The sequence below is a fragment of the Abramis brama genome (assembly GCF_963993115.1).
Source record: "Abramis brama genome assembly, chromosome: 3".
NCBI classification, from domain to species: Eukaryota; Metazoa; Chordata; class Actinopteri; order Cypriniformes; family Leuciscidae; genus Abramis; species Abramis brama.
In genome coordinates, this window is record NC_139965.1 from 14,801,035 (window position 1) to 14,822,721 (window position 21,687).

The 21,687-nt window shown below is 37.3% G+C and overlaps 5 protein-coding genes across 13 annotated transcripts in view; 3 read left to right on the forward strand and 2 right to left on the reverse strand.

Moving 5' to 3' along the window:
- znf638 (zinc finger protein 638) overlaps positions 1–7,548 on the forward strand; it is a 31,957-nt gene extending 24,409 nt beyond the window's left edge. For all 5 annotated transcript variants that reach the window (XM_084110016.1, XM_084110017.1, XM_084110020.1 and 2 more), the window contains exons 14-25: positions 174–215; positions 324–455; positions 584–700; positions 793–818; positions 898–2,680; positions 3,878–3,937; positions 4,018–4,956; positions 5,077–5,377; positions 5,469–5,786; positions 5,899–6,021; positions 6,171–6,292; positions 6,440–7,548. In XM_084110016.1, coding sequence (XP_083966142.1) covers positions 174–215; positions 324–455; positions 584–700; positions 793–818; positions 898–2,680; positions 3,878–3,937; positions 4,018–4,956; positions 5,077–5,377; positions 5,469–5,786; positions 5,899–6,021; positions 6,171–6,292; positions 6,440–6,502 — 4,026 coding nt within the window. In that variant the 3' untranslated portion in view covers positions 6,503–7,548. The remainder of the gene's footprint in view (positions 1–173; positions 216–323; positions 456–583; positions 701–792; positions 819–897; positions 2,681–3,877; positions 3,938–4,017; positions 4,957–5,076; positions 5,378–5,468; positions 5,787–5,898; positions 6,022–6,170; positions 6,293–6,439) is intronic.
- A 1-nt stretch (position 7,549) lies between these two features.
- LOC311080241 (uncharacterized protein) lies at positions 7,550–10,956 on the reverse strand. Its single transcript, XM_084110037.1, has 4 exons — positions 10,747–10,956; positions 9,519–9,619; positions 9,259–9,432; positions 7,550–8,675 (listed from the first exon to the last, which is right to left on the reverse strand). The coding sequence occupies exons 1-4, from the start codon at positions 10,826–10,828 to the stop codon at positions 8,214–8,216; spliced, it is 819 nt and encodes a 272-aa protein (XP_083966163.1). The 5' UTR covers positions 10,829–10,956; the 3' UTR covers positions 7,550–8,213.
- Positions 10,957–11,202: 246 nt separating this feature from the next.
- Positions 11,203–12,550, forward strand: LOC311080242 (uncharacterized protein). Its single transcript, XM_084110038.1, has 2 exons — positions 11,203–11,473; positions 12,236–12,550. Exons 1-2 carry the CDS (start codon positions 11,329–11,331, stop codon positions 12,403–12,405), a joined length of 315 nt encoding a protein of 104 aa, XP_083966164.1. The 5' UTR covers positions 11,203–11,328; the 3' UTR covers positions 12,406–12,550.
- LOC311080236 (uncharacterized protein) lies at positions 12,550–16,963 on the forward strand. 5 transcript variants are annotated; one of them, XM_084110023.1, is made up of 12 exons: positions 12,795–12,923; positions 13,065–13,218; positions 13,497–13,601; positions 13,736–13,860; positions 14,486–14,556; positions 14,687–14,809; positions 14,925–15,020; positions 15,172–15,300; positions 15,388–15,522; positions 15,618–15,640; positions 15,740–15,774; positions 15,858–16,963. In XM_084110023.1, exons 2-12 carry the CDS (start codon positions 13,130–13,132, stop codon positions 16,688–16,690), a joined length of 1,764 nt encoding a protein of 587 aa, XP_083966149.1. In that variant the 5' UTR covers positions 12,795–12,923; positions 13,065–13,129; the 3' UTR covers positions 16,691–16,963. The 5 variants fall into 5 exon arrangements, with proteins under 5 accessions (XP_083966153.1, XP_083966152.1, XP_083966149.1 ...); XM_084110024.1 differs by having other exon boundaries at positions 12,799–12,923; positions 13,077–13,218; XM_084110027.1 differs by having other exon boundaries at positions 12,550–13,218; positions 16,011–16,957.
- On the reverse strand, positions 16,945–21,684 carry LOC311080240 (zinc-binding protein A33-like). The gene is made up of 7 exons (XM_084110036.1): positions 21,160–21,684; positions 19,757–20,309; positions 19,548–19,643; positions 19,219–19,434; positions 18,988–19,132; positions 18,849–18,884; positions 16,945–17,840 (listed from the first exon to the last, which is right to left on the reverse strand). The coding sequence occupies exons 2-7, from the start codon at positions 20,297–20,299 to the stop codon at positions 17,293–17,295; spliced, it is 1,584 nt and encodes a 527-aa protein (XP_083966162.1). The 5' UTR covers positions 20,300–20,309; positions 21,160–21,684; the 3' UTR covers positions 16,945–17,292.
- Positions 21,685–21,687: the final 3 nt, after the last annotated feature.

Consider the following 21,687-nt stretch of genomic DNA (forward strand, 5'->3'; position numbering starts at 1 on the left):
CATGGATTACTTATAGTTGCTTTAAGCACTCTGTTCTCATTTAAGAACACAACACTGGCACTGGGCTCTTTTTGTTGTCTATAAGAGAGAGTGCATTATGCCTCAGGTACATTTATACTCTTGATTAATACTGGTTAGTACTGACCAACTGTTTTATCCTTTTCTTCCCAAAGGAGTCAGTTTTCAGAGTGATCATGGGCATGGAGAAATCACCTGTAAGTAAATGCTGAAGAGATAACACTGACTTAAAATAAAATGAAACAACTTGTATCATGTCTCAGACTTATTCTATAGTGAATGTTTTTTTCCCCTTCTGACCACAGGAAATCATCACATTGCCAGAACGCCTTCTCATTGTTAGTAATGTACCAAAAACACTTGTGGCAAACAAAGAAGTAGAGACCGTAATCAAACGCTATGGTAAATTCAAGAAGGTTTTGCCTCTAAATGGCAGGGTAAGAAACTCAAATTTAAACTTATTTTTACTTGCATAATATCTGCAGATCTATTTCCATTATTAAAGGAAAGTAAAAGATCTCAACTGACTGTTGTAATATTGTTTTTAATTTTCTTTCAATCTCAGATGATTTTTGAAATGGAGAATGCTGCTATGGCTAGGGCTATTTTCATCCGCTTCCTTAAGTTTCGTTGTGTAGTCCAGAACAATACCCTCAGCTTCCAACTGGCCAAACCAATCAAGGTAGTTTAGCAGGTTTTGTTAGCCATTTGTATGTGTAGCATCACTTGTTTCACAGTGGCAATTAATAACTTAACATGTTATTTATTTAACAGCTGAAAAAGAAGCTAGATGCAAAAGGGTAAGAGGCGAAGAACTAAATATTTAGCTTTTCTTTATACAATGATTCTGGAAATTTCAAAATAATTTTCTCCTCTTAGAACGAAACCTCCTGGTCAATCAGCAGCAACAGAGAGTAAACCTAATACGGGCAAAGCTAAAAAGCCTGTGGCTGCAGCAACAGCTTCTGGTGCATCTACTACATCTACTGTGCATAGTGAAGAAAAGTTGAAGTTGAAAACCCAAGTTACTGCAAGTCCCAAAGACATTGCAGTTGGAATGCCTGCTAATGAACCTACTCCTGAGATTAAAGCAGAGATGGATACCCAAGCTGTTACTGAAACTGTCATGGTGACCCCGGAGACTGAATCTGTGAAAAAAGAACATGAAGCTGGATCCTTAGTTCCCAGTGCAGAACCTGAGTCTATGAACAAGGAGCTTGAAGTTGAATCATCTGTTCCCTCTTCAGAATCTGCCGTTTCAGTTGAGTCTGGGAAAGCAAAGCTTGACGTTGAATCATCTGTTCCCTCTTCAGAATCTGCCGTTTCAGTTGAGTCTGGGAAAGCAAAGCTTGAAGTTGAATCATCTGTTCCCTCTTTAGAATCTGCCGTTTCAGTTGAGTCTGGGAAAGCAAAGCTTGACGTTGAATCATCTATTCTTGTTTCAGAATCTGCAGTTTCAGTTGAGTCTGGGAAAGCAGAGCTTGAAGTTGAATCATCTGCTCCTGCATCAGAATCTGCTGTTTCAGTTGAATCTGTGAACACAGAGAATGTAGTTGGATCATCTGTTCCTGCTTCTGAATCTGGGAAAACAGTGCTTGAAATTACATCCTCTGTTCCTGCTTCAGAATCTTCAGTTTCAGTTGAACCTGAGAAAACAAATCTTGAATTGGCATCCTCGGTTCCCTCAGGAGAATCCGCTGTTTCGGTGGCGTCTGCAAAAGCAGAGTATGAAATGGCTTCTTCAGAATCCGTTGTCTTATTTGACACAACTAATCAGACAGTGACTTCACTCGCGAACGACAATCAGAATGTCCCACAGGCTGAAGATGCTCCCAAAGAATTGGTTCCTACATCTGTGGAAGAAAGCAAAATTGACAATGATAAGCAAGATGACGACAAGGAGACACAGAGTCCAGAAGAACCTACCAAAGGCACTGATGTCAAAGAGGAAGCATGTGGACAACAGGAGCTCAAGATCAACGAGGGCCAATCAAATGACTTGACAGTGACACCAACTGAATCTTTAGAGGCGGACATTAACCATGAGTCAAGTAATCAAACTGAACTTGCAGCCGTTGCATCTGACTCTATTTCAACCTTAGATTCTGCCTCTGATCTGCCCTCCACTTCTGATCAAACTGTCAGTAATTCATCTGTCACAGTTAATTGTGCCTCAAACCTTCCCCAAACAGTGCCTGAGCCCTTACAGATCGACGACGACTCTCTGGACTTTCCTCCGGTTACGCAGGAAATTTTGAAGGCCCTTGAATTAGCTGTCCATCAGTGTCGCTTACAGTCTTCGTTAAAACGTGCTGAAGAGGAAGCCAAACAGAAGGCAGAGATGGAGAAAAAAACTGCAGAGAAGACAACCACAAAAGGTCCATCAAGCTCAAAGAAACCTGCTCAAGCGACGAAGAAAACCACTCAAGCAGAGAACAAAAAACAGGCAGAAAAAGAGAAAAAGTCTCAGAACTCCGGGTCCAGAAGCAGGCCTGTGGACACCTCATCCCCAGAGAAGGAGTCAGCTACTAGGCACAGGAACAGGGTTAATTCTGAAGAAGATGGTCCTACCACCAGGCGTGGGGGATCATCCTCCCGAAGAAGTAGGCGAGAATCCAGTCCTCCGTCAAAGCGATCAAGGGGGCATGATGTTGATCGCAGGGTGAGAAGGACCATATATTATATATTTATTATATTATTTATATTTATATATATATATATATATATATATATATATATATATATATATTAGTGCTGTCAAAGTTAGTGCATTAATAACGCGTTAACGCAAAATCATATTAACGGCACTAATTTTTTTAACGGGCGATTAACGCAGCGTGTATTTTCTGTTTGACCCGTGGCCCAACCCCTAGTTGGAGAAATGGAGATACAGTGTTGCCAACTTAGCGACATTGCAGACCCCTTTAGCGATTTTTTTTTTTTTTCTTTTTTTTTCTTTTTTTTTAAAAAAGCGCCCAAACCTTAGTTTCTGAGAATCGCCGGTACTGCTCTCCCACCACACGCGCGCACCTCTCTCTCTCTCTCTCTCTCTCTCTCTCTCTCTCTCTCTCTCTCTCTCTCTCTCTCTCTCTCTCTCTCTCTGCGTCTCGTGCTGGAGAGAGGAGCAGCGCTTTAATTCAGTTAAACACCGATATTATGTTGCTTCTCTAATTTTAAGAAACAGAAGAAACAGTAAATATATACTAATGAAAACAGTTTTATTCAGAATTTAGCTTCATTAAAATGGGCACAGAGAGAGACAAACTAATGTAATAATAAATGTACATTTAGCATTTTCAGAAGAGCTGCCCTGTCATGCAAAAATCTAAACATGTTTGTGTTAGTTAATTGCTCAGTGCAAAGAAAGAGAAGTAATGGGAACCTGGTATTTCTTTGTTCTTTCTACATGTGTCTAATAGACATGAACAAGTTCTTTGAAAAACATCTATGACCTTTGAAACATGTCTCGTCTTCATGCTCTGTTGACTATGGTTTCAATAATAAACATACATTTGCATAAAGCATCCATATTTATCCATGCCCATGTTGATTTAGAGTATTACAAACTTGAAAAGTTTTAATTTAAGGTACATTTAGAACAAATAAAAAATGTGCGATGAATTGCGATTAATCGCGAGTTAACTCATGACAATCGCGATTACATTTTTTAATCGATTGACAGCCCTTATATATATATATATATATATATATATATATATATATATATATATATATATATATATATATAGTTATAGTTATGATTTTTACTTTGATGGTTCTGTTTCTTCAGTTGTGAAATTGCTCTGAAATGTTAATGTTTTTGCTTGATTTGTTGTTTTTGCTTTTTTTTTTTTTATAGAGTCATAGCAAAAACTCACAACCCTCAAGGAGTCACTCAAAAACAAGGACAACCGAAAAGGTAAGCATCAACATTGAACACGTTTGCAGTCTAATAACTGGAAAAATAGACGTTGCTGATTAGGAATTTGTGCTTTACAGGAAAACGATGAAGAACCTTTTCCATTTAACATTGATGAGTTTGTCACCGTTGACGAAGTAGGGGATGATGCAGAGGACACTGTGGCCCCAGATGCAGAGGACACTGTGGTCTCAAACGCAGAGTCTTCAGCTAAGGACGAGAAGATTCGGGATGAACCCGATCCCCATTCAATCGTTTCTCCTATTGCACAGACAAGTCAAGCTAATACACCAGAACATACTGACAAGACTATACCTTCTGAGACAGGGGAACCGGGAGTTATTGAATGTATGGACAAAATGGACACCAAGACTGAAGAAACCACGCCAGTTGCGGAAGTGGTCGCATCTCAAAAGCCAGAAGAGCATGAGTCTCAGGAAGAGTGTGTTGATAAACTGCTGGGAACAGATGGGATGGAAACTGCCGTTGTGAAAAACGAGACAACAGAGCTTTGTACTGTAGCAGAAAGTGCTTCAGCCATGATGGATGCCAATGTTGAGACCCTTTCAACCGTGAAAGAAAGCACTGACATTGGGGTCTTGGATGAATTTGAGCCAAGCCAGGCAGTTTCCTCCTCTCCTTCACAGAAGGAAGGCTGCCCACTAACTTCTGCAGAAACTTTAGTGAAATCAGAAGATGACCAACCCAAACCACCTGAAACATCTGCCTCAGAGATGGACAGTAAAGATGAGGCAACTGTGATCTCTGAACTTCCATCCCATGATGCTTTGGTTACTCTTGATGAGGTCAGTGAGGGCGAGGAAGATTATCCTGATGAATCAAATGAGGATCAGCGTTCAAAGGCTGATGAAGTACCTGAGGGACTTTTAACAGTTGATGAGGTTGGAGAAGATGAAACGGGGGGTGAAGAATACCAGTTGGACAAAGAACTTCAAGGCCTGGTCACGTTGGATGAGATTGATGATGAAGAGGAGGAATTTGATTCATTCAACCCTGAGGTCAGTTCTTTTTTGGTTGCCAACACTTAAATTGTATTCAAACCCATCATTAAGGCTACCTTGGTTTGGTTTAGTTCTTTCCTGTATGTTTACATGGCCTTTTTTTTTTTTTTTTTTCAGACTCTTGTAACCTTGGATGAGGCCAAAGGTGACGATGAGGAGATTGAGGAGTTGGAGAAAACTGAAGCCAAGCCAACCAGTCCCAGAAGCACAACACCAATCATACCAGAGGAGCCTGTGAAATCACCAAGCCACGAAGAGGATTCATGTGACCTGGAAGAGCTCCGCAAGATGAATTTTGTAACTGTGGATGAAGTTGGGGAGGAGGAAGACGAACAACCACCTAGCGAAGAGATCAAAGAGGACAAGCATATTAAAAAGAGAGTTACAAGGGCCAAAAAGAGGGCTCGTCAGACCCCAGGTGAGTAAAAGATAGAAAGGAGGGGTTTTTTTTAAGTCTAAACGGCACGTGGGTTTTGTAATCACTGTTGTCCCCTTTTTGCTCTTTGTAGTGAGGCGATCCACAAGAGGTAAAAGAGGGGCGACAAAGAGTGCTGAAGAGGAAGAAGAGGAGCCCGAGATGAGTGCGGAGTGTGAACCAACGGCAGCTGCTTCCATAAGCGAGAGTCCTCCTGCAGCTCTAGAATCCATGGATCTTAATGTTAAGCCAGAACCGCAAACGTCTGAAACAGTTCCAGATTCATTGAGTCTGGAGCTCTCTTCAGGGTCAGAAGAGGACAGGCCTAGAGCTAAAGATGATGACAATTCTGCTAAGTCAGAAAGCGATATTGTTGGCACACCAGTCCCTAATAAAAAATCCACTATCAAAGGTATTCAATCTCATAGACAACTATTTTGCATCACATATTAATATATTTTAGCTGGGGGGTTTTGTACCGTTGCATGTTCTCGCTTATACCTTTCCTTCATTTTAATTTGCAGAAGAGTCCAAGCAACGTCGGGAGACTGAGTCGATACAGGAACCAGAGGTTAAAAAGGCCCGCTCTCAATCCCCTGTGAGTGAAGACTTCACCTTGCCCCCGTTTAGCCCAGACAACCCCATTGGTAAGAGATCCACTACAAATGACACTAACATCAGCTCTAAATTATTGGCTTTCTATAACCAAAAAGGCTGTGTTTGATAATGCTGTGAACAATGACTGAATCATATGCTTTATCACATCTGATTTTTTTTTGTTATCTGTGTTTCACAGGGGTTGACTTTGTGGTGCCCAAGACAGGTTTCTTCTGCAGACTCTGCTCTTTGTTCTATGGCAATGAGGAAACTGCTAAGAAAAGTCACTGTAGTAGCCTAAGGCATTACCAGAACATGGAGGTACAAGTTACTATTTAATTTCTGAATGTCAATTGCACCTTATTTACTTATTGGGATTAAATATTAGTTTAAGTGTTGTTAAAGTCCATACTGAACACTCACATTTATTTATAGTTACCTTTTATCCTCTTTCTCTCCCTCCTCCAGAAATACTACAAGAAGCTCAAGTCTCAGCAGACGACGTCCAGTCAAAGTTCTGCATCTGAATAGCCCCTATTAAGTTTTCTTTTTTTTTTCATCAAAGTTAACAGATGGGTCCAATTATTTTGTTGTAAAATTTTATTACTTTTTCTTGTTTAGAATTAAATACATTGCCTCATGCTAAATAAACACATAATCAGTTAAAAAAAAGTCTCTATATGTTCTTCATTAGTTTGAAATGTCTATAATGTCTGCATTGACAAATATACGATTTTCAGAATGATCACTGGAATGCCTGATGATGTCTTAAAGGTCTCAAGACTTGTTTCAGTAATAAAAAAGAACTGAGACAGGTCTTCTCTCGTTCCCCTGTGATTTAAGACTTCACCTTGTCCCTGTTTAGCTCAGATTACCCCACTGGTAAAAGAGCTCACATCAGTATGACATGTACCATAATCGGCTACATTATCATGCAACCTAGAATGTACCGTTTTTATCAGTATATGTTTTGCATGCTTAATTGTTGCATTATTTAGTTGTATTGCATCTTAACTTTTGTTGGCACTACATCTGAGCTGAAAAACCAGTTAATATTTTCATAGGGCCTTAAGGGAAACTCCATTCAACATTTGCCATATAATTAAATTGTTTACCTGTCTAACATTTGAGCCATTAGATTAAGATTCCAGAGAAGAATAAAGGAATCTTGTCCTTTGAAATCTCGGCACATTTCTCAGAGAATCAAATTTCAGCATAACAGAAACCAAAACCAGTATTCCTCAGTTCCACTCTGTTTCTTTGCCAGAAGGATTTGGCAATTAAAGGAGAACTCCGGTCAATTTTAACATTGAGCTCATTTTTTTGTAAATTTGGAGTGCTGTCAGTACAGAGAACAACGACAAAAATCGGTGTTGCCTACACCGTGTTATCCTCTTTTTAAAATTTGCATCCTGTTGACTTCAATGGGGCAAGTTTTAAACCAGCTTTTAGCCTCTTAACATCCTTGATGTGTCATTACAAGTGCACAGCTAATGTGAGTGATTCCTTCAGAGTGATCACGGGTGAATCTGACTGCAGTAGATGTGAAAGATATTAATAAAAATGATGTTATTTCAGCCAGCGCACATACCTGTATTTTCTTCCTGTTTTCGGTCGAAGACCATAGTAATCGATTGTCGAGTTCACGCGCGTGATCATAGGTAACTAAACCTATGCGTGTGAACTCGACAAGTTTTATTTACAACTTTCAAAAACCACAATTTTTCTGCTTTTCTTTTTAGTACTGATTAAATATCCCATGGCACAATATTAATCAGCTAACTGACTTCATTTTCATATAGTACTGCAGTTATGCCACAGCAAATTTAGCTGGCCTGGTGACCATTATGAACACAATCCATTTCATTCCATTCCATTTTATTTAAAGAACAAGAGCAATGGACAGAAATCTACACAAAAAGCCTTCACCTTACATATTTGATTTTTGCATAAAATCACAGCTTATTTATTACGCACAAGGAATGGAACATTTTAATAAAGCCTTTAAAGGAATAGTTCACTTTAAAATGAAAATTCTGTCATCATACACTCACCCTCATGTTGTTTCAAACCTGTATGAATTTCTTTCTTATGCTGAACACTGTAGTGTTTCTTCATGTGCAGTATATCCAATGAACTACATACACAGAGAGTCACCGGAGAGAACCGACCATTTATTCATACAAACAGAATTTTCATTTTAAAGTGAACTATTCCTTTAACGTCATTTTACTTGGCTTCTTCAATTGTTTTCACTTCTATTCCAGATAGGAATGGAAGTCTGCCGTGGCGCGACCCCAGCTGAACAGCCAATGAAGTAACTGCTTGTTTGTAAACATGTTTGAGTGACTTTCAGGCAGACGAAGCAGAATTCTACCCTGCAGCGATTACATATGATATTCTTGCACCCTGTTGTGTCGTGCTCAACAAGATTGCCACAAGTGGGGCAAGCCCGCATGGAGGGACAACTCACGTTATTAACTTCAGGTAGTATTACATTACGACATTTTGCCAGCTTTTCGATGTCGGGATTGGTGCAGCCAGGGTTGTCACAGCGGTCAGATCGAGGGCCTGGACCTTTCCACTCTCTCATACACTGCCAGCAGAACTGATATGTCCGACCCATCTCAGCCGTGCAGATTGTGCAAATGGCACAGAGGTTGGTAATGTCTGCTCTCTCAACAAAAGTTTGACAGCCAGGACACTGAAGGTAAATAGATAAATTTAAAGATCAAGGAATGGAAAAAGAAGCATATATATTATAAGTAACATTTTAAAGGGGACATAGCATGAAAATCTGACTTTTTCCGTGTTTTTACCTCCCTCGTTGAAGTCAATACCTGATTGCCTAATCCTAACCCCACCCCTAATTCTAACCCCTCCCCCACAACTAATCCTAAACCTACCAATGCGAGGGGGATAGTAATTTGGTGGGGGTCGAAATTCGGCACAACACCTGAATATCCGAAGCTCGTGGCCCTGTTCTGAAAAGGACGGGGAGCAGCAGCTCATTTGCATTTAAAGGGAGACACAAAAACAGTGCGTTGTTGTTCACACCCAAAAAGGGGCATATTTGACAAGCTAATAAATGATCTGGGGAGTATTTTGATCTGAAATTTCACAGACACATTCTGGGGACACTGTAGATTTATATTAGCCTACATCTTGTGAAAAGGGGTATAATATGTCACCTTTAATAAAAAAAAAAATTTGCATCCTTACACATATGAATATACAAGGATGCAATTATTTTTGGATACATGCATCTGAGTGCACCAGTAACTTACTGTTTTGTGTTCGCAGTACTCAGCTGCAGCCAGGACAGCCATTGTCTCTTCAAAATGGCTCTGTTCCTCTTGTGTCAGTACAGCCAACCTCCGCACCTCCACATAGGGCCATTCTGCATTGCATCTTTGTACTGTGTCATCTTTAAGTGCAGGGCACAAAAACTTGTGCTGACCCTAAGAATGAAAGGCAGAAATAATTATAGATTACTGTAAGTATGTGCCTGTTAACAAGTAGCCTACTGATTCTTTATTCTAAATACCTGGTCAAGTAGACTTCGACACCACCCAGTCAATGACTGTGGAGTGACAGCATGGCCACAGGACATCTCAGCACGACGAGTCTCAGGGTCATCATCCCCGGCTGAGTATAAAAGTTAATTGGTGATGAGATGGTTTGTGTAAAGCTTTTTGAATATTTTTATACTGAACTACAAACTTAATTGAACTTGAATTCTACTAAGCAATGGATGCACGTGCAATTGCCATAATAACTGCTTAAAAACACAAGGAAATTCAGTACTATTGACAATACAAGCTTCTATATGCGAAAACCTTTGGCCATTGCTTGTGCAGGCAGTGTGCTTGGCTTCATTTCAAGAGTGAATCAACTGATTCATCATTTGATTTTTTATTATAATTTTGATTTATGAACAAAATACATGTTTTTAAGAAGTTGACTGGATGCCATGCAACTATGAGGTCGTGATGTGACAAAGATGTAGAGGCCTACATTACAACTGTTGGAAACGTTTCACGTGGAATACTCTTTCTATTTTAAAAGCAGCATAAAGACTACATTGCTCAGTATTCAGTAAGTAGCATCTAGACATAATCTAGAATCTAGATAATGTTGCGGTAAGAGAAGCAGCTTTTATGCTATTTAATTTAATTTTTCTTAACATTTTACTTTTAGTTTGATATCATAATGTCATGGTTAAATTGATTTATACGGCTAATTGGTATTTTATTTCTTGAAATTATCCTTGGTTTGGGCAGAAGAAATGAAATTGACAGAGTTTGAAACCGAATGCGAATCTAACTTAAAGGAGAAGTTCACTTTAAAATGAAAATTCTGTCATCATTTACTCACCCTCATGTTGTTTCAAACCTGTATGAATTTCTTTCTTCTGCTGAACAGAAAGGAAGATATTTAGAAGAATATCAGTAACCAGACAGTTTTTGGGTCCCATTGACTTCCATAGTATATTTTTTTCCTACTATGGAAGTCAATGGGACCCAAAAACTGTCTGGTTACTGATATTCTTCTAAATATCTTCCTTTCTGTTCAGCAGAAGAAAGAAATTCATACAGGTTTGAAACAACATGAGGGTGAGTAAATGATGACAGAATTTTCATTTTAAAGTGAACTTCTCCTTTAACAGCCGTTGGATTATTGAGACAAAGCGCACTTGTTTTCAGTTTCTCTCTGCCTCCTTAAAATAAAAACGAATATATATATTTTTTTAATAAACAGTAGTAAATACATACTTATGTCATCCTGGCGCGTTACAAACTTCAGCGTTGTGTCATTGGGATCGTAGCGTTTATCTTCGTGCTGTTGTTCCGTCATTTTTGGCCCAACAGTTCAAAACGGTTTAGAAATGAAACCAAGACTGATGTTGACAGAGTTTTGTTTTCTTTCCAGTTTGTCACATGGCTTCTCGACTGATGGGTTGAGATACGATAGCCTACCTGTAAAGTAGGCATGTCTGTGTTTGTGTTTGTTTTTTGCAAAGAGGCTTAATCTATAGGCTAGCCTATTATTTTAGCTACACACAGAATGAATATTTAATCTGAACGACAAAATTAACTTCCTTAGTCACTTGAATACATTAGCTAAAATGGAACAGCCTTGCCATGGATATTTAGGATAGCCTATCTGAGAATAATAAAATGATTTCATTATATTTCGTTTATTAGATTATCATTGCCTATAGACAGTAGCCTAGGCGTAATGTAGGGTATTTTTCTATCAGGGCGTCAACACCTTGCATAAAAACAGAAAGTGAAACTTTCACATTTTATACGGAGTCTTGCAGTAGCCTAACTTGCTTTAGGTGTTCTCCTAAAATGGGAAAGATATACCAGATCATGGTGGTTGGAATAAAGGGGGAGAAAAAAACCGTTGATGTTGCGACGACAGAGGAAGATTTCAACAAAATGACTATTTTGGCATTCAAAAAGAAAGTTGCAGAGAAATTGCCCGGTCAAGCAGGTAAGATCGAATGCTAATATAAAATATGTCCATTCAACTCTAGTAAAACTCAATATGCTGCCTATATGCCTTTCTTAAAAAGTTTGTGAAAGTAGGCCGTTTCATGGTCACATAGCCGGTGTTGATTTCCACATCGGCAAGAAAATGTTAGACGTAGTCTTTAGGCCAAATATAGCCTAGAAATAGTTATTAAGCTATATCCTTTTAATAAGCATGCGGAGAGAAGAGAATAAGTGAATGATTCTTTTTAACAATTTAGAATCTAGATTTTAGAAATATAATAAAAATAAAATAAAAAAAAGCTTAAAAGTAGGCTATTATTTATTTATTTATATATTTTGCCTAAATAATGTTTAAAAAAAATCATATACTTAATTGCAGTTGCGCCATCTGACTTTTGCAACTAATTTGACATTGAACAGCTTCAACTTGGATGCCTGTATTTTTACAGTGTAGCTTTTGCCTATGCTATCAAGTTCGTACATAGAATTTTTAAATACAACAAATACGTTTGATAACAACAAAATAGCATTTTCCTAGTTTTCCATTGGTTGTAGTCTACCACCTGACATAAGTATATACCAACCTACCCATACTTGAAAGTAGTTCTTTTTTTTATCAGTATTTGAGAGAGATCTACAAACATTTTTCCACAAGGATCAGTTGAGCTTATTTATAAATAGATTGGATAAAAAATGGATCAAATTAAATATAAAATAGCCTATGCCATTCTGTAAATGTTTAACCTTTTTATCTTATCAGGGGATGATCCATCGTCCCTGAGACTGCTGTACACAGATAAACAACTGGAGGACAACGATACGTTTCTAGACCACCAAATTAAGGATCGCTCCACCCTCTTCATGGTCTTGCGTTTACCTGGAGGTTGCATGAGAAGAATTCGAGTCTCTGCCGGAATCATCAACTTTTAGGCAGACTCACAGAGACTTTTGTTGATCACTGTTATTATGAGTGTGGAATCTGTATATGCTATTGTAAATTAATTGGATTTGTCTGTCACATATCGGGGATAATGGGAGAACATTATCTGAAACAGTCTCAGGTATTTTAATCGATGAAGAAAAGTCTCTGATGACTTGTGATTGCTACTTGTAGTATTCTTGAAGTGGTCAAATTAATAAACCAACGTTTACTTTCTTCATATTAAATGACATAGGCTAATTGTAATAAAATTTGAATGCTACAAACAAAATGATAAGTTTTGAATAATTGTGTCTGAATTTATGCTCAGTCTACTTTATAGTTTCTGTCGTCAACAGCAAAATTGTTTTCGTACAAAAAACGAAAGTAAAACTATAACAGTTGTCTGGCGAAGTTGAACATGCAATATATTAGCCTCGCTTTGAAAGCGGTGTAAACGACAATACACTGTGCTTTGTCCTCTATGAATTTCCTCCTTGTTCCAGAAGAAAAGAAGAATTTTAATAAGGTAAATTCTGATTATAGTTTCATTCATATCTATGTGGGATAATTCAATTCACAAGTCTAGTTCCTTCGTGATGAATAGTCCTACTCGTTATTGAGCATATAATCATGCATTTAAAATTATCCACGGAATGCGTTTAACCAGATTAACCAACAGACAACAGGTGCAAAACCGGTGAATACAGACACGTTTAAAGTCTCATAGCCTATATGTGTCAGATTAAAATGTCCGCAAACAGCATGAAGAAGCCTGGCACCCATATTACAGCCCAGAAGCGTTCACATGGATCTCATGACAGGTGGGTTGACTTCCAAAAACCTCACGACATAGCCTAGAAAATCAATATTTAAAGTAGCCTATAGAAAATCAATATTTAAAGTATAGGCTACCTATCGAAACATCAAGCCTAAACTTTCCATTCATTGCGTGGTGCACTTGTTTCTGTAAATATGTGAAATAACCTTAAAACACCATTTTGACATTCCGTTTGCTTATTTGAGGACACTTTCTAGAATAGCCTACATCTAGAACCCAATGAACCAATGAAATATTTACGTGTGTTACTTTTGCATTCAGGAACGAAGTCCAATACAATGGCCTAAAAAATCAAGGCGCCACCTGCTACTTAAACGCAGTATTGCAGTGTCTATTCATGACCCCAGAATTCAGAAAGGCAGTGAGGTAAAATGATGAATGAATAAAGTTATTATGATTATTGTATCGACTAATTATACAATTATTTAGGCTACTAATTTCATACTTTATTTTATTGCTTTTTTCTATAGCCTACTTTTTAATTTGTAATTTCAATTTAGACAAGAAGCTCCTGGAGATTGTGGTGAGGAAACTCTCTTGCTACAGCTTCAGAAGCTGTTTGCTAAGCTGTCAGAAAATGCAGCCACAACTGAAGGAATAACCAGGAGTCTTGGAATTAGACATGGTAGGTCAATATATATTATAAATGTAAATATGTATATTTACTGTGTATATAGTGTAGGCTATAAACTTTATACTGTATATAGTATATATACAGTATATATAGTATATATGTGTGTGTGTGTGAGTGTGTGTGTGATCCTGGATCACAAAACCAGCCACAAGTAGCACGTGTATATTTGGCAATAGCCAACAATAATTTGTATTGGTCAAAATGATTGATTTTTCTTTTACGCCAGAAATTATTAGGATATTAAGTAAAGATCATGTTCCATTAAGATATTTAGTATATTTCCTACCGTAAATATATAAAACATTTATTTTTGTGAGTGAATGCAGCACAATCGTGAACATAAATGGACAAATTCAAAGGTAATTTTCTCAATGTTTCGATTTTTTGGCACCCTCAGATTCCAGATTTTCAAATAGTTGTATCTCGGCCAAACATTGTCCTATCCTAACAAACCATACATCAATATCAATGGAAAGCTTATTTATTCAGCTTTCAGATGATGTATAAATCTCAATTTCAAAAAATTTACCAATGTGATTGGTTTTGTTGTCCAGGGTCACATATTTACATAAAGGTTAGAACATTGTTTTCATAATTCTTCTTTTATACCTTCAAGTTTATGAGCAACAAGATGCAGTGGAGTATTATAGGAAGATTTTAAAAGCAGTGGGGACACCTGCCTCTAAGGTTTGTCACATAAACATAAGTGTGTTTCGGTGAGAGGGAAACAACTGAATAAGTCTCTTTTATCATCATTGATTATTTACGGTGATGCAATTAAGAATCAGCCTATGAGAGCACAGTGCATTTGTTCCAGGTCTTTGAAGGGAAAATGAACAACATAACAAAATGTGGCCAATGTGGCAATGAAACCCCAGAACCCAGCACGTTCATCTCAATACTGCTATCTATCGATGCCGGAAATGAAAAGTATGATATGGTATGAAGACTTTCATATGCAAAGTTAATGTTAGCCAAATGTTTGTTGTTGTTGTTCTTGGGAGACAGTATAGCTTCCCCCTAAAACCGCATGTTTTATATTTCTGACCCTATAGGAAAAAAGCCTGAAGACCTTCTTTGAACATTCAAAACTAGAAGAGGACGACTGGATGTATTGTGAAAGATGTGACCAAAAAACAGAAACAGAAACTGTGAGTAAATGAAAATGTGAGATTTTTCCACATCCATCACTTATTCAGATGATCAACCCATGATTACTGAACCAAGTATTTATGAGTTTCCAACTTGTGCTTAACATATGCTTTTTCATTCTTCCTGGCAATGTTCTTCCTCTTGCTGCAGTGGAGTAAAATAGATGAATATCCTGATGTTCTCACTCTGCATCTGAAGAGGTTTGACTTTGATTACATACAGATGAGATACAAGAAGAATGAATGTCGTCTGGATGTACCTCTAAGTCTGCCCAAAGAGGTTTCATCAATCCATCATACCAAAAACAAAATGCTATTTAAAAGCAGTATAAAACTGTTTAAACATTTTTAACATCTTTCTCTGCAGGATAATTGGCCTATATATGAACTTTATGCCGTTATAAATCATATTGGTGGATACAGTAGTGGACACTACAATACAAACATCAGATCTTTTGAAAATGGGATATGGTACTGTTTTGATGACTACAATGTAACACAGGTACATTTGTTTGTTTGATTAGCATTGTATCATTAGCAAATTGATATGACTCAAGACTGTTCATTTTATTCTTTAATATTGTCAATATCTTACAGACTTCAGAAGCATCACTGGAAAAGTAAGTGTTGTTCTCTCTCTTGTGAAGAATGTCAAAAAAAAAAAGTATTTCATAGTGTTTTGTAGTAAAAAAATATTTCTTTTTTTCTTTTTTTTACAGTTCAAGCCTACCATACATGCTGATGTACAGAAAATGTAAGTTGAGGTGAAATACTCTCACTCCAACTTTTAAGGGAAAAAAATCTTTAAAATCTTTGTTTATTTATTGTTCAAAACAGCAGCGTTGAGCCCTGGCAGCATCAAAACGGCAGCGTTGAGCCCTGGCAGCATCAAAACGGCAGCGTTGAGCCCTGACAACATCAAAACGGCAGCGTTGAACCCTGACAGCATCAAAACGGCAGCGTTGAGCCCTGACAACATCAAAACGGCAGCGTTGAACCCTGACAGCATCAAAACGGCAGCGTTGAGCCCTGACAACATCAAAACGGCAGCGTTGAGCCCTGACAGCATTCACCAACCTATGAGGATCCTTCTGACAGGGCCTTCCAGAGCTGGGAAAAGTACAGTTGGCAACATCATCCTTGGTGGCAACTACTTTCCTAGCAAAAGTGGAGTGGAGACTGTGACGAAAGAGTCCATGGTAAAGACAGTGGGAAATGTCACTGTAGTGGACACTCCAAATCTCTTTTCCCTCGACAAATCGAGTTGGAACGAGGAAATGCAGAAGTGTGTTAAGTTAGCTGACCCTGGCCCCAATGTAATTCTCTGGGTAACACCGATATCTAAATTCAGTGAGCAACAACAAGGTCTTTTCTACACCTTCAAAAAAAGACTAGATTCAAGAACCATGATGCTAATGATGATTATCTTCACACATGGCAGAGAGCTTAAAAAACCTGGGCAACCCACTGACTCTGAAAAACTCCGTAAAGTGGTTCGTTGTTGTCAGAACAGGTACCATGTCATTGACATCACTAATGGTCACAATTACACCTCAGTACTGCTTGAAAAACTCAGCGAGATGGTGACATCAAAGGAAGCTACTGCAATTACACAAAGGCATTTTAAGTGTTTAAGAAGAAGAAGTCTTAAGAAGACAAAAAATTGGTGAATAATGAGAAAATTAGTTTGAAATGTGGTGAAACATTGAATGTTCTGAATGTCCTTATGTTATCTGTTTTTTAGCTGCTATTTTGGGTGATTTTGTTCCTTACATATTGATAAAAGATTCAAATTTTTCCTGATGTTTCTTGTACATTGAATTTGAATTCTGATATAAAAATGAATATATCACAATTTATAACATTATAAAGCACATGTTGAAAATGTTAAGTTGGATTTGAAAATAGCAAAAGAAGCAAATTAAAAGTGATGTTTTAACAACATTTTATTTGTTTCCATTCCTCATTTGTGAGTCACTTTGGATAAAAGCATCTGCTACGTAAAAAAATAATTAAATATGTAATGAATCTGTAATCTGATGTTTTACTTGTTATGTACAGAATATATGCTTCCAATAATGGTATTCAAATTGAAATGAACAGAAATAATTTTTGATTAATTAATTGATCCTTTTGATTAATGATCATTCATGGTTGCATTTAGAGTAAAAATAAAGAATGGTCATACTTGCATTGAACATCATTTAGGTCTGAAGATGTTATGTACAAAGACTTATAAAAATTAATTTGAATATTTCCTTTAAAAGTTGATTTATTCGATTGAGTCCACAGGTGTAATGATCAGAGGAGGTGAGTTCTGCCCTTCTTCGTATTCTCCAGGACTGAAATATGGATAGAGCTTTTTAGGAAAAGTCTGTCCTGTGAAAGAGTATATATGATACCTGGCTTCAACATCATAAAAAGAGACCAGACCCTCTTGAAAATCCACAAAAACTCCCACTTTCACTGGCTTCTCTTTCAAGGTGAGAGGGATAGCGGACAGATCGTTCGCTTCATACGCATCCCTGTTCCTCAGCCATATAGTCCAAAATCCATTTTCAGGGTTGAGCCCAATTTCCCCTTTTCTGTCTATGGATTCTTTTGCCACACCTAAATCCCACTCCGTCTTCCCGCTGACTTGAACTTCATAATAAAATTTCCGTGAGGAGAACGCTTTCGTTCCTAAGACACACGAGCAATGGTTAAACCTTTTTGGGGTGTCAGGAATCTTCTGTGACTTGCCTGTATTCCAGACCTCTTTCCCATTGTCAGACAACATGAGTTCAGGATGAGCTGTGTCAGGGTCAAGTGTCACATCCACTAATAAAAGATATTAGGGTTAATGTACATTTTTTGGCCAAGTCAGTATAGTTCACGTTCATTCACGTAAAACTTTATATGGTGCTGTATTACAACACATCAGTATCAAGGATCATCTTTCTTTTTTGATAGTGAATTTTACAATGGGGCCAGATTTACTAAGACTTATTTTAGGAGTTCCCATCATGGGATCATTTCATGGATTTTTTAGTTTTATTTCATTTTTAATTTTAATTAAATTTTATTAATCAGCTCATAAACAAACCTTTATCACAAGAAAAAAATGAAATAACCCATTAAACAAGAAAGTATTATGCAATTATTTAAAGCGTTATTTCACCCAAAAATTTAAATTCTGCCATTAATTACTAACCCTCATGTCGTTCTAAACCCGTAAGACTTTCGTTCATCTTCAGAACACGAATTAAGATATTTTTGATGAAATCTGAGAGCTTTCTGTCCCTCTATTAACAGCTACACAACTGACACTTTGACGCTTCAAAAAGTTCATAAAGAGATCGTAAAACTAATCCATAAGAATTGAGCGATTTAGTCCAAATTTTTTGAGGAGACTCGATTGATTTTTATGATGATTTAATTTAGGCTTTTATTCATATATAAACATTCATCAACTCACACATCAGTTGTGGTAAACGGAAGCTCAAGCATGTTCGCTTGACGTTCGAGAACCAAGAAACCAAAGGTTCTATATAGAACCCCACTGAACATTTTTTTCTGAGAGTGTAGCAGAAACTATGTTGCGTGATTTATTTAAATACTCTCCCATAAATGTTGTTTTTGATTGAGAAACTCCTACAAATTCATATGCACAATAACTGTGTTCACGCCTTTTCATCGCTAATTTCTCCCTGTGTACCTTTAGTAAATCCAGACAGTAGTTTTTTAACAGCAAAAGTTTGTGTTGGTGCTAGCAAATAGTAAATCTGGCCCTTAGAGCTCATTTTTACTGTACTAAAATGTAACTTTTAGTAATTAGATTTTCCATACCTGCATAACGTTGTATACTCCGCAGCTCTCTGCCAACTACAGTGGGAAGAACAGTGGGAAAGAACTAAATATGTGTTTCTGTCTGATTAAAGGGTGTATGATGGTGTAAATATGATTGGTTACATTGGTAAATATTTACCAGTTTCTCTCATTTTCTCATCCAAGACACTCTGAAGCCGTAATATTGTCTTCCTCAGAATACAGCCATGTTCATGTGCGCTGATGCTGATCTTGATGTTGTTTGAGCGCTTTTTATTTATGGTGTTGTGCAGGAGGTTAATAATCTAGAATAGACAGAGGGAAAAAACGCCCTTAAGTCAAGTGTACATGTGGCTTCATTTCTGACCATGGTTTGATGAGAAAGACTGACTTGTGTGAAATCCATATGATTTGAGAGCTGCTCCAGTTCAGTTTGTCTTCTCTTTAGCTCTTTGATCTCTTCATCTAGCTCTCTGATGAGCTCCTCGCCTCGTCTTTCTGTTTCTTTATGCTTTTCCTCCGTGAGCTCAAGTAGCTCTGCATTGTTTTTATCAAAGATATCCTTGAAATACTTGATGTTCTCTTCGATCTCCCTCTCTTTGGCTTGCTGAAAATAAGTAGGCTACAAATTAAAACTAAATGATCTTGTGGACACTCAAACAATACACAAGGACAGCACAGAAATAAAATCTGCTTGAGAGCAGAATCAATACCACTTACTTTGTTAAACCTTGTAGAATGTTTAATTTCTTTAATTTTCCGCAACTTGTCCTGAATTTCCTGCTGCACCGCTATCTTTTTATTCATCAGCAATTTCTGTGAAAATAAAGTAATGTAGGTTGTGGTATATCATCAGTTGGTAATGTTTCTAAAATGATTCTGTATATTTTCAGAGTTGCTATTAATGAATGCCGAGTAGTTAGCGTTACCAAACTCTCCTCCTCCAAAGGGACAGTATTGTGATTCTTGTGGTCACTCTCGGTGCAGAATTGACAGATGGCTGTCTGATCATCTCTACAGTAAACATCCAGAGGTCTATCATGATTCTTGCAAATGTATTCATCAAGATTCTTCACGGGGTTGATTAGTTTGTGTTTCATGAGTTTTTCTGCAGTTTCATGGGGCTCCAAGTGAGTCTTGCAGAAAGAAGTTCCACAGTGCAAGCATGACTTAACAGCAATCCGCATTTTCTTCTTTGGACAACTATCACAGGACACTTCAGGCTTCTCCTGGATCCTTTTTCTTTTGATGTCCTCTGCGATTTCTCTAATCGTTCTGTTTATGTTAAAATCTTGTTTTGAGTCCAATGCCGTCCCACACAGTGGGCACCTTGAGCATGTACTTCGGTCTCTGTGGCTTCTGATGCAGGCCATACAGAAGTTGTGTCCACAGGAAGTAGTTACAGGGTCAGTGAACACGTCCAGACATATTGAACATGTGCATTTTTCAGACAAACCGCTGGGGGAAGCCATGACTTTACAGCTAAAATCATACACAAACACAGGTGTACACAGTGAATTAATTTAGCAAACAACTAGAAACTTTAAAAACAGACTTAAAGATTTGCATGAATATTTCACAAGTTACAAATATTTTGTGAGCTCTGTACACTTCTAAAAAATACTTTAAGAATGGAAAAATGTTACAGTAAAAACCTGTTAATTGGTAAAATGTCCTTACCATATATTAAATAATAAAAAAATATTTTACTTAAAAAATGTAGCCCATCTCAAACAGGTTAGTATATTAGCATTACACGATTTAATGACATTTTATAGGAACTGTAAAATATTTATTTTATCATCCTTTTTATGGTAAAACTTGACCACAGTTTCCCCCCCATAAATTTAACAAAACAGTGTCACAGTGCATTGATACTAACATTATCTCATTGGTCAGTGTTTAAGATTTTTCTGGATCGTTAAAATAATTATTTATTAATTGTAATTCATAGTGTTTAATTTGAAATCATCATAAAGTCATCTACCTCTAGTAATGGCGAGTCTTTTAGTGTGTGTATCAGTTTTGCCCTAGGACCTATAACCAAATTATTTAGTCAATCCTGATTTTCAGGTTTGTAGAATATACAAATCAGGAATCAAAGGCTAGCCTATATCAAAAAGGCTATGCCTATGTATGTAGCCTAACATATTGTGACACAGATGATGATAATAATAATAAAAAATAACAACAACAACATTCAAGATGTTGTGTAAATCGTTTGAAAGCCCATTAATAAATTGCCTTCACAATTCAAAGCAATGTAATATTTACCTTCATGTAAACCTTTTTCTGTGACAAGTCAAATCAAATTCATCTCTGTTTTACTTACCCTTCAATGTTTGATTCAGTTGCTTAATCGTCGAGACAAAGTCATCCAATTATGGAAATATATCTAGGTTCAGCGGTTAAATCCAAAGCATATCGTTGCTGGTCGTTGATTAGATCACATTCAATCTAGACACTTCGATCGCCGACCAGAACTAATCCTTGCGGCTGTAGCGAATGAAATGGCAGCAATTTGCATGTATTTGCATTTGAGGCGTCTAACTTCACCGTCCAAAAAAAGTGAAAGACGTTATCATATGTTTTAGACCTGATATGTTTAATTAATGGATTGAAAGTTATAAAGTTACTAATTTAACTTTGGCCAATTTTATGTGATTGACGTCCATTTGTTGCGCTATAACGCATCTAGCCAGTTAAATCAACCGGTTAAAAGTAGGCCTAATCATTTGAAATAAGTTAGGCTATTTTGTTAAATGCGTCTATCTATATCCTCCTGAGACCCGGAAAAAAAGTTTTTTTGACTTCTCACCACTGCACATTTTGCATGTCTCCCTAGCCGAACACACCTGAT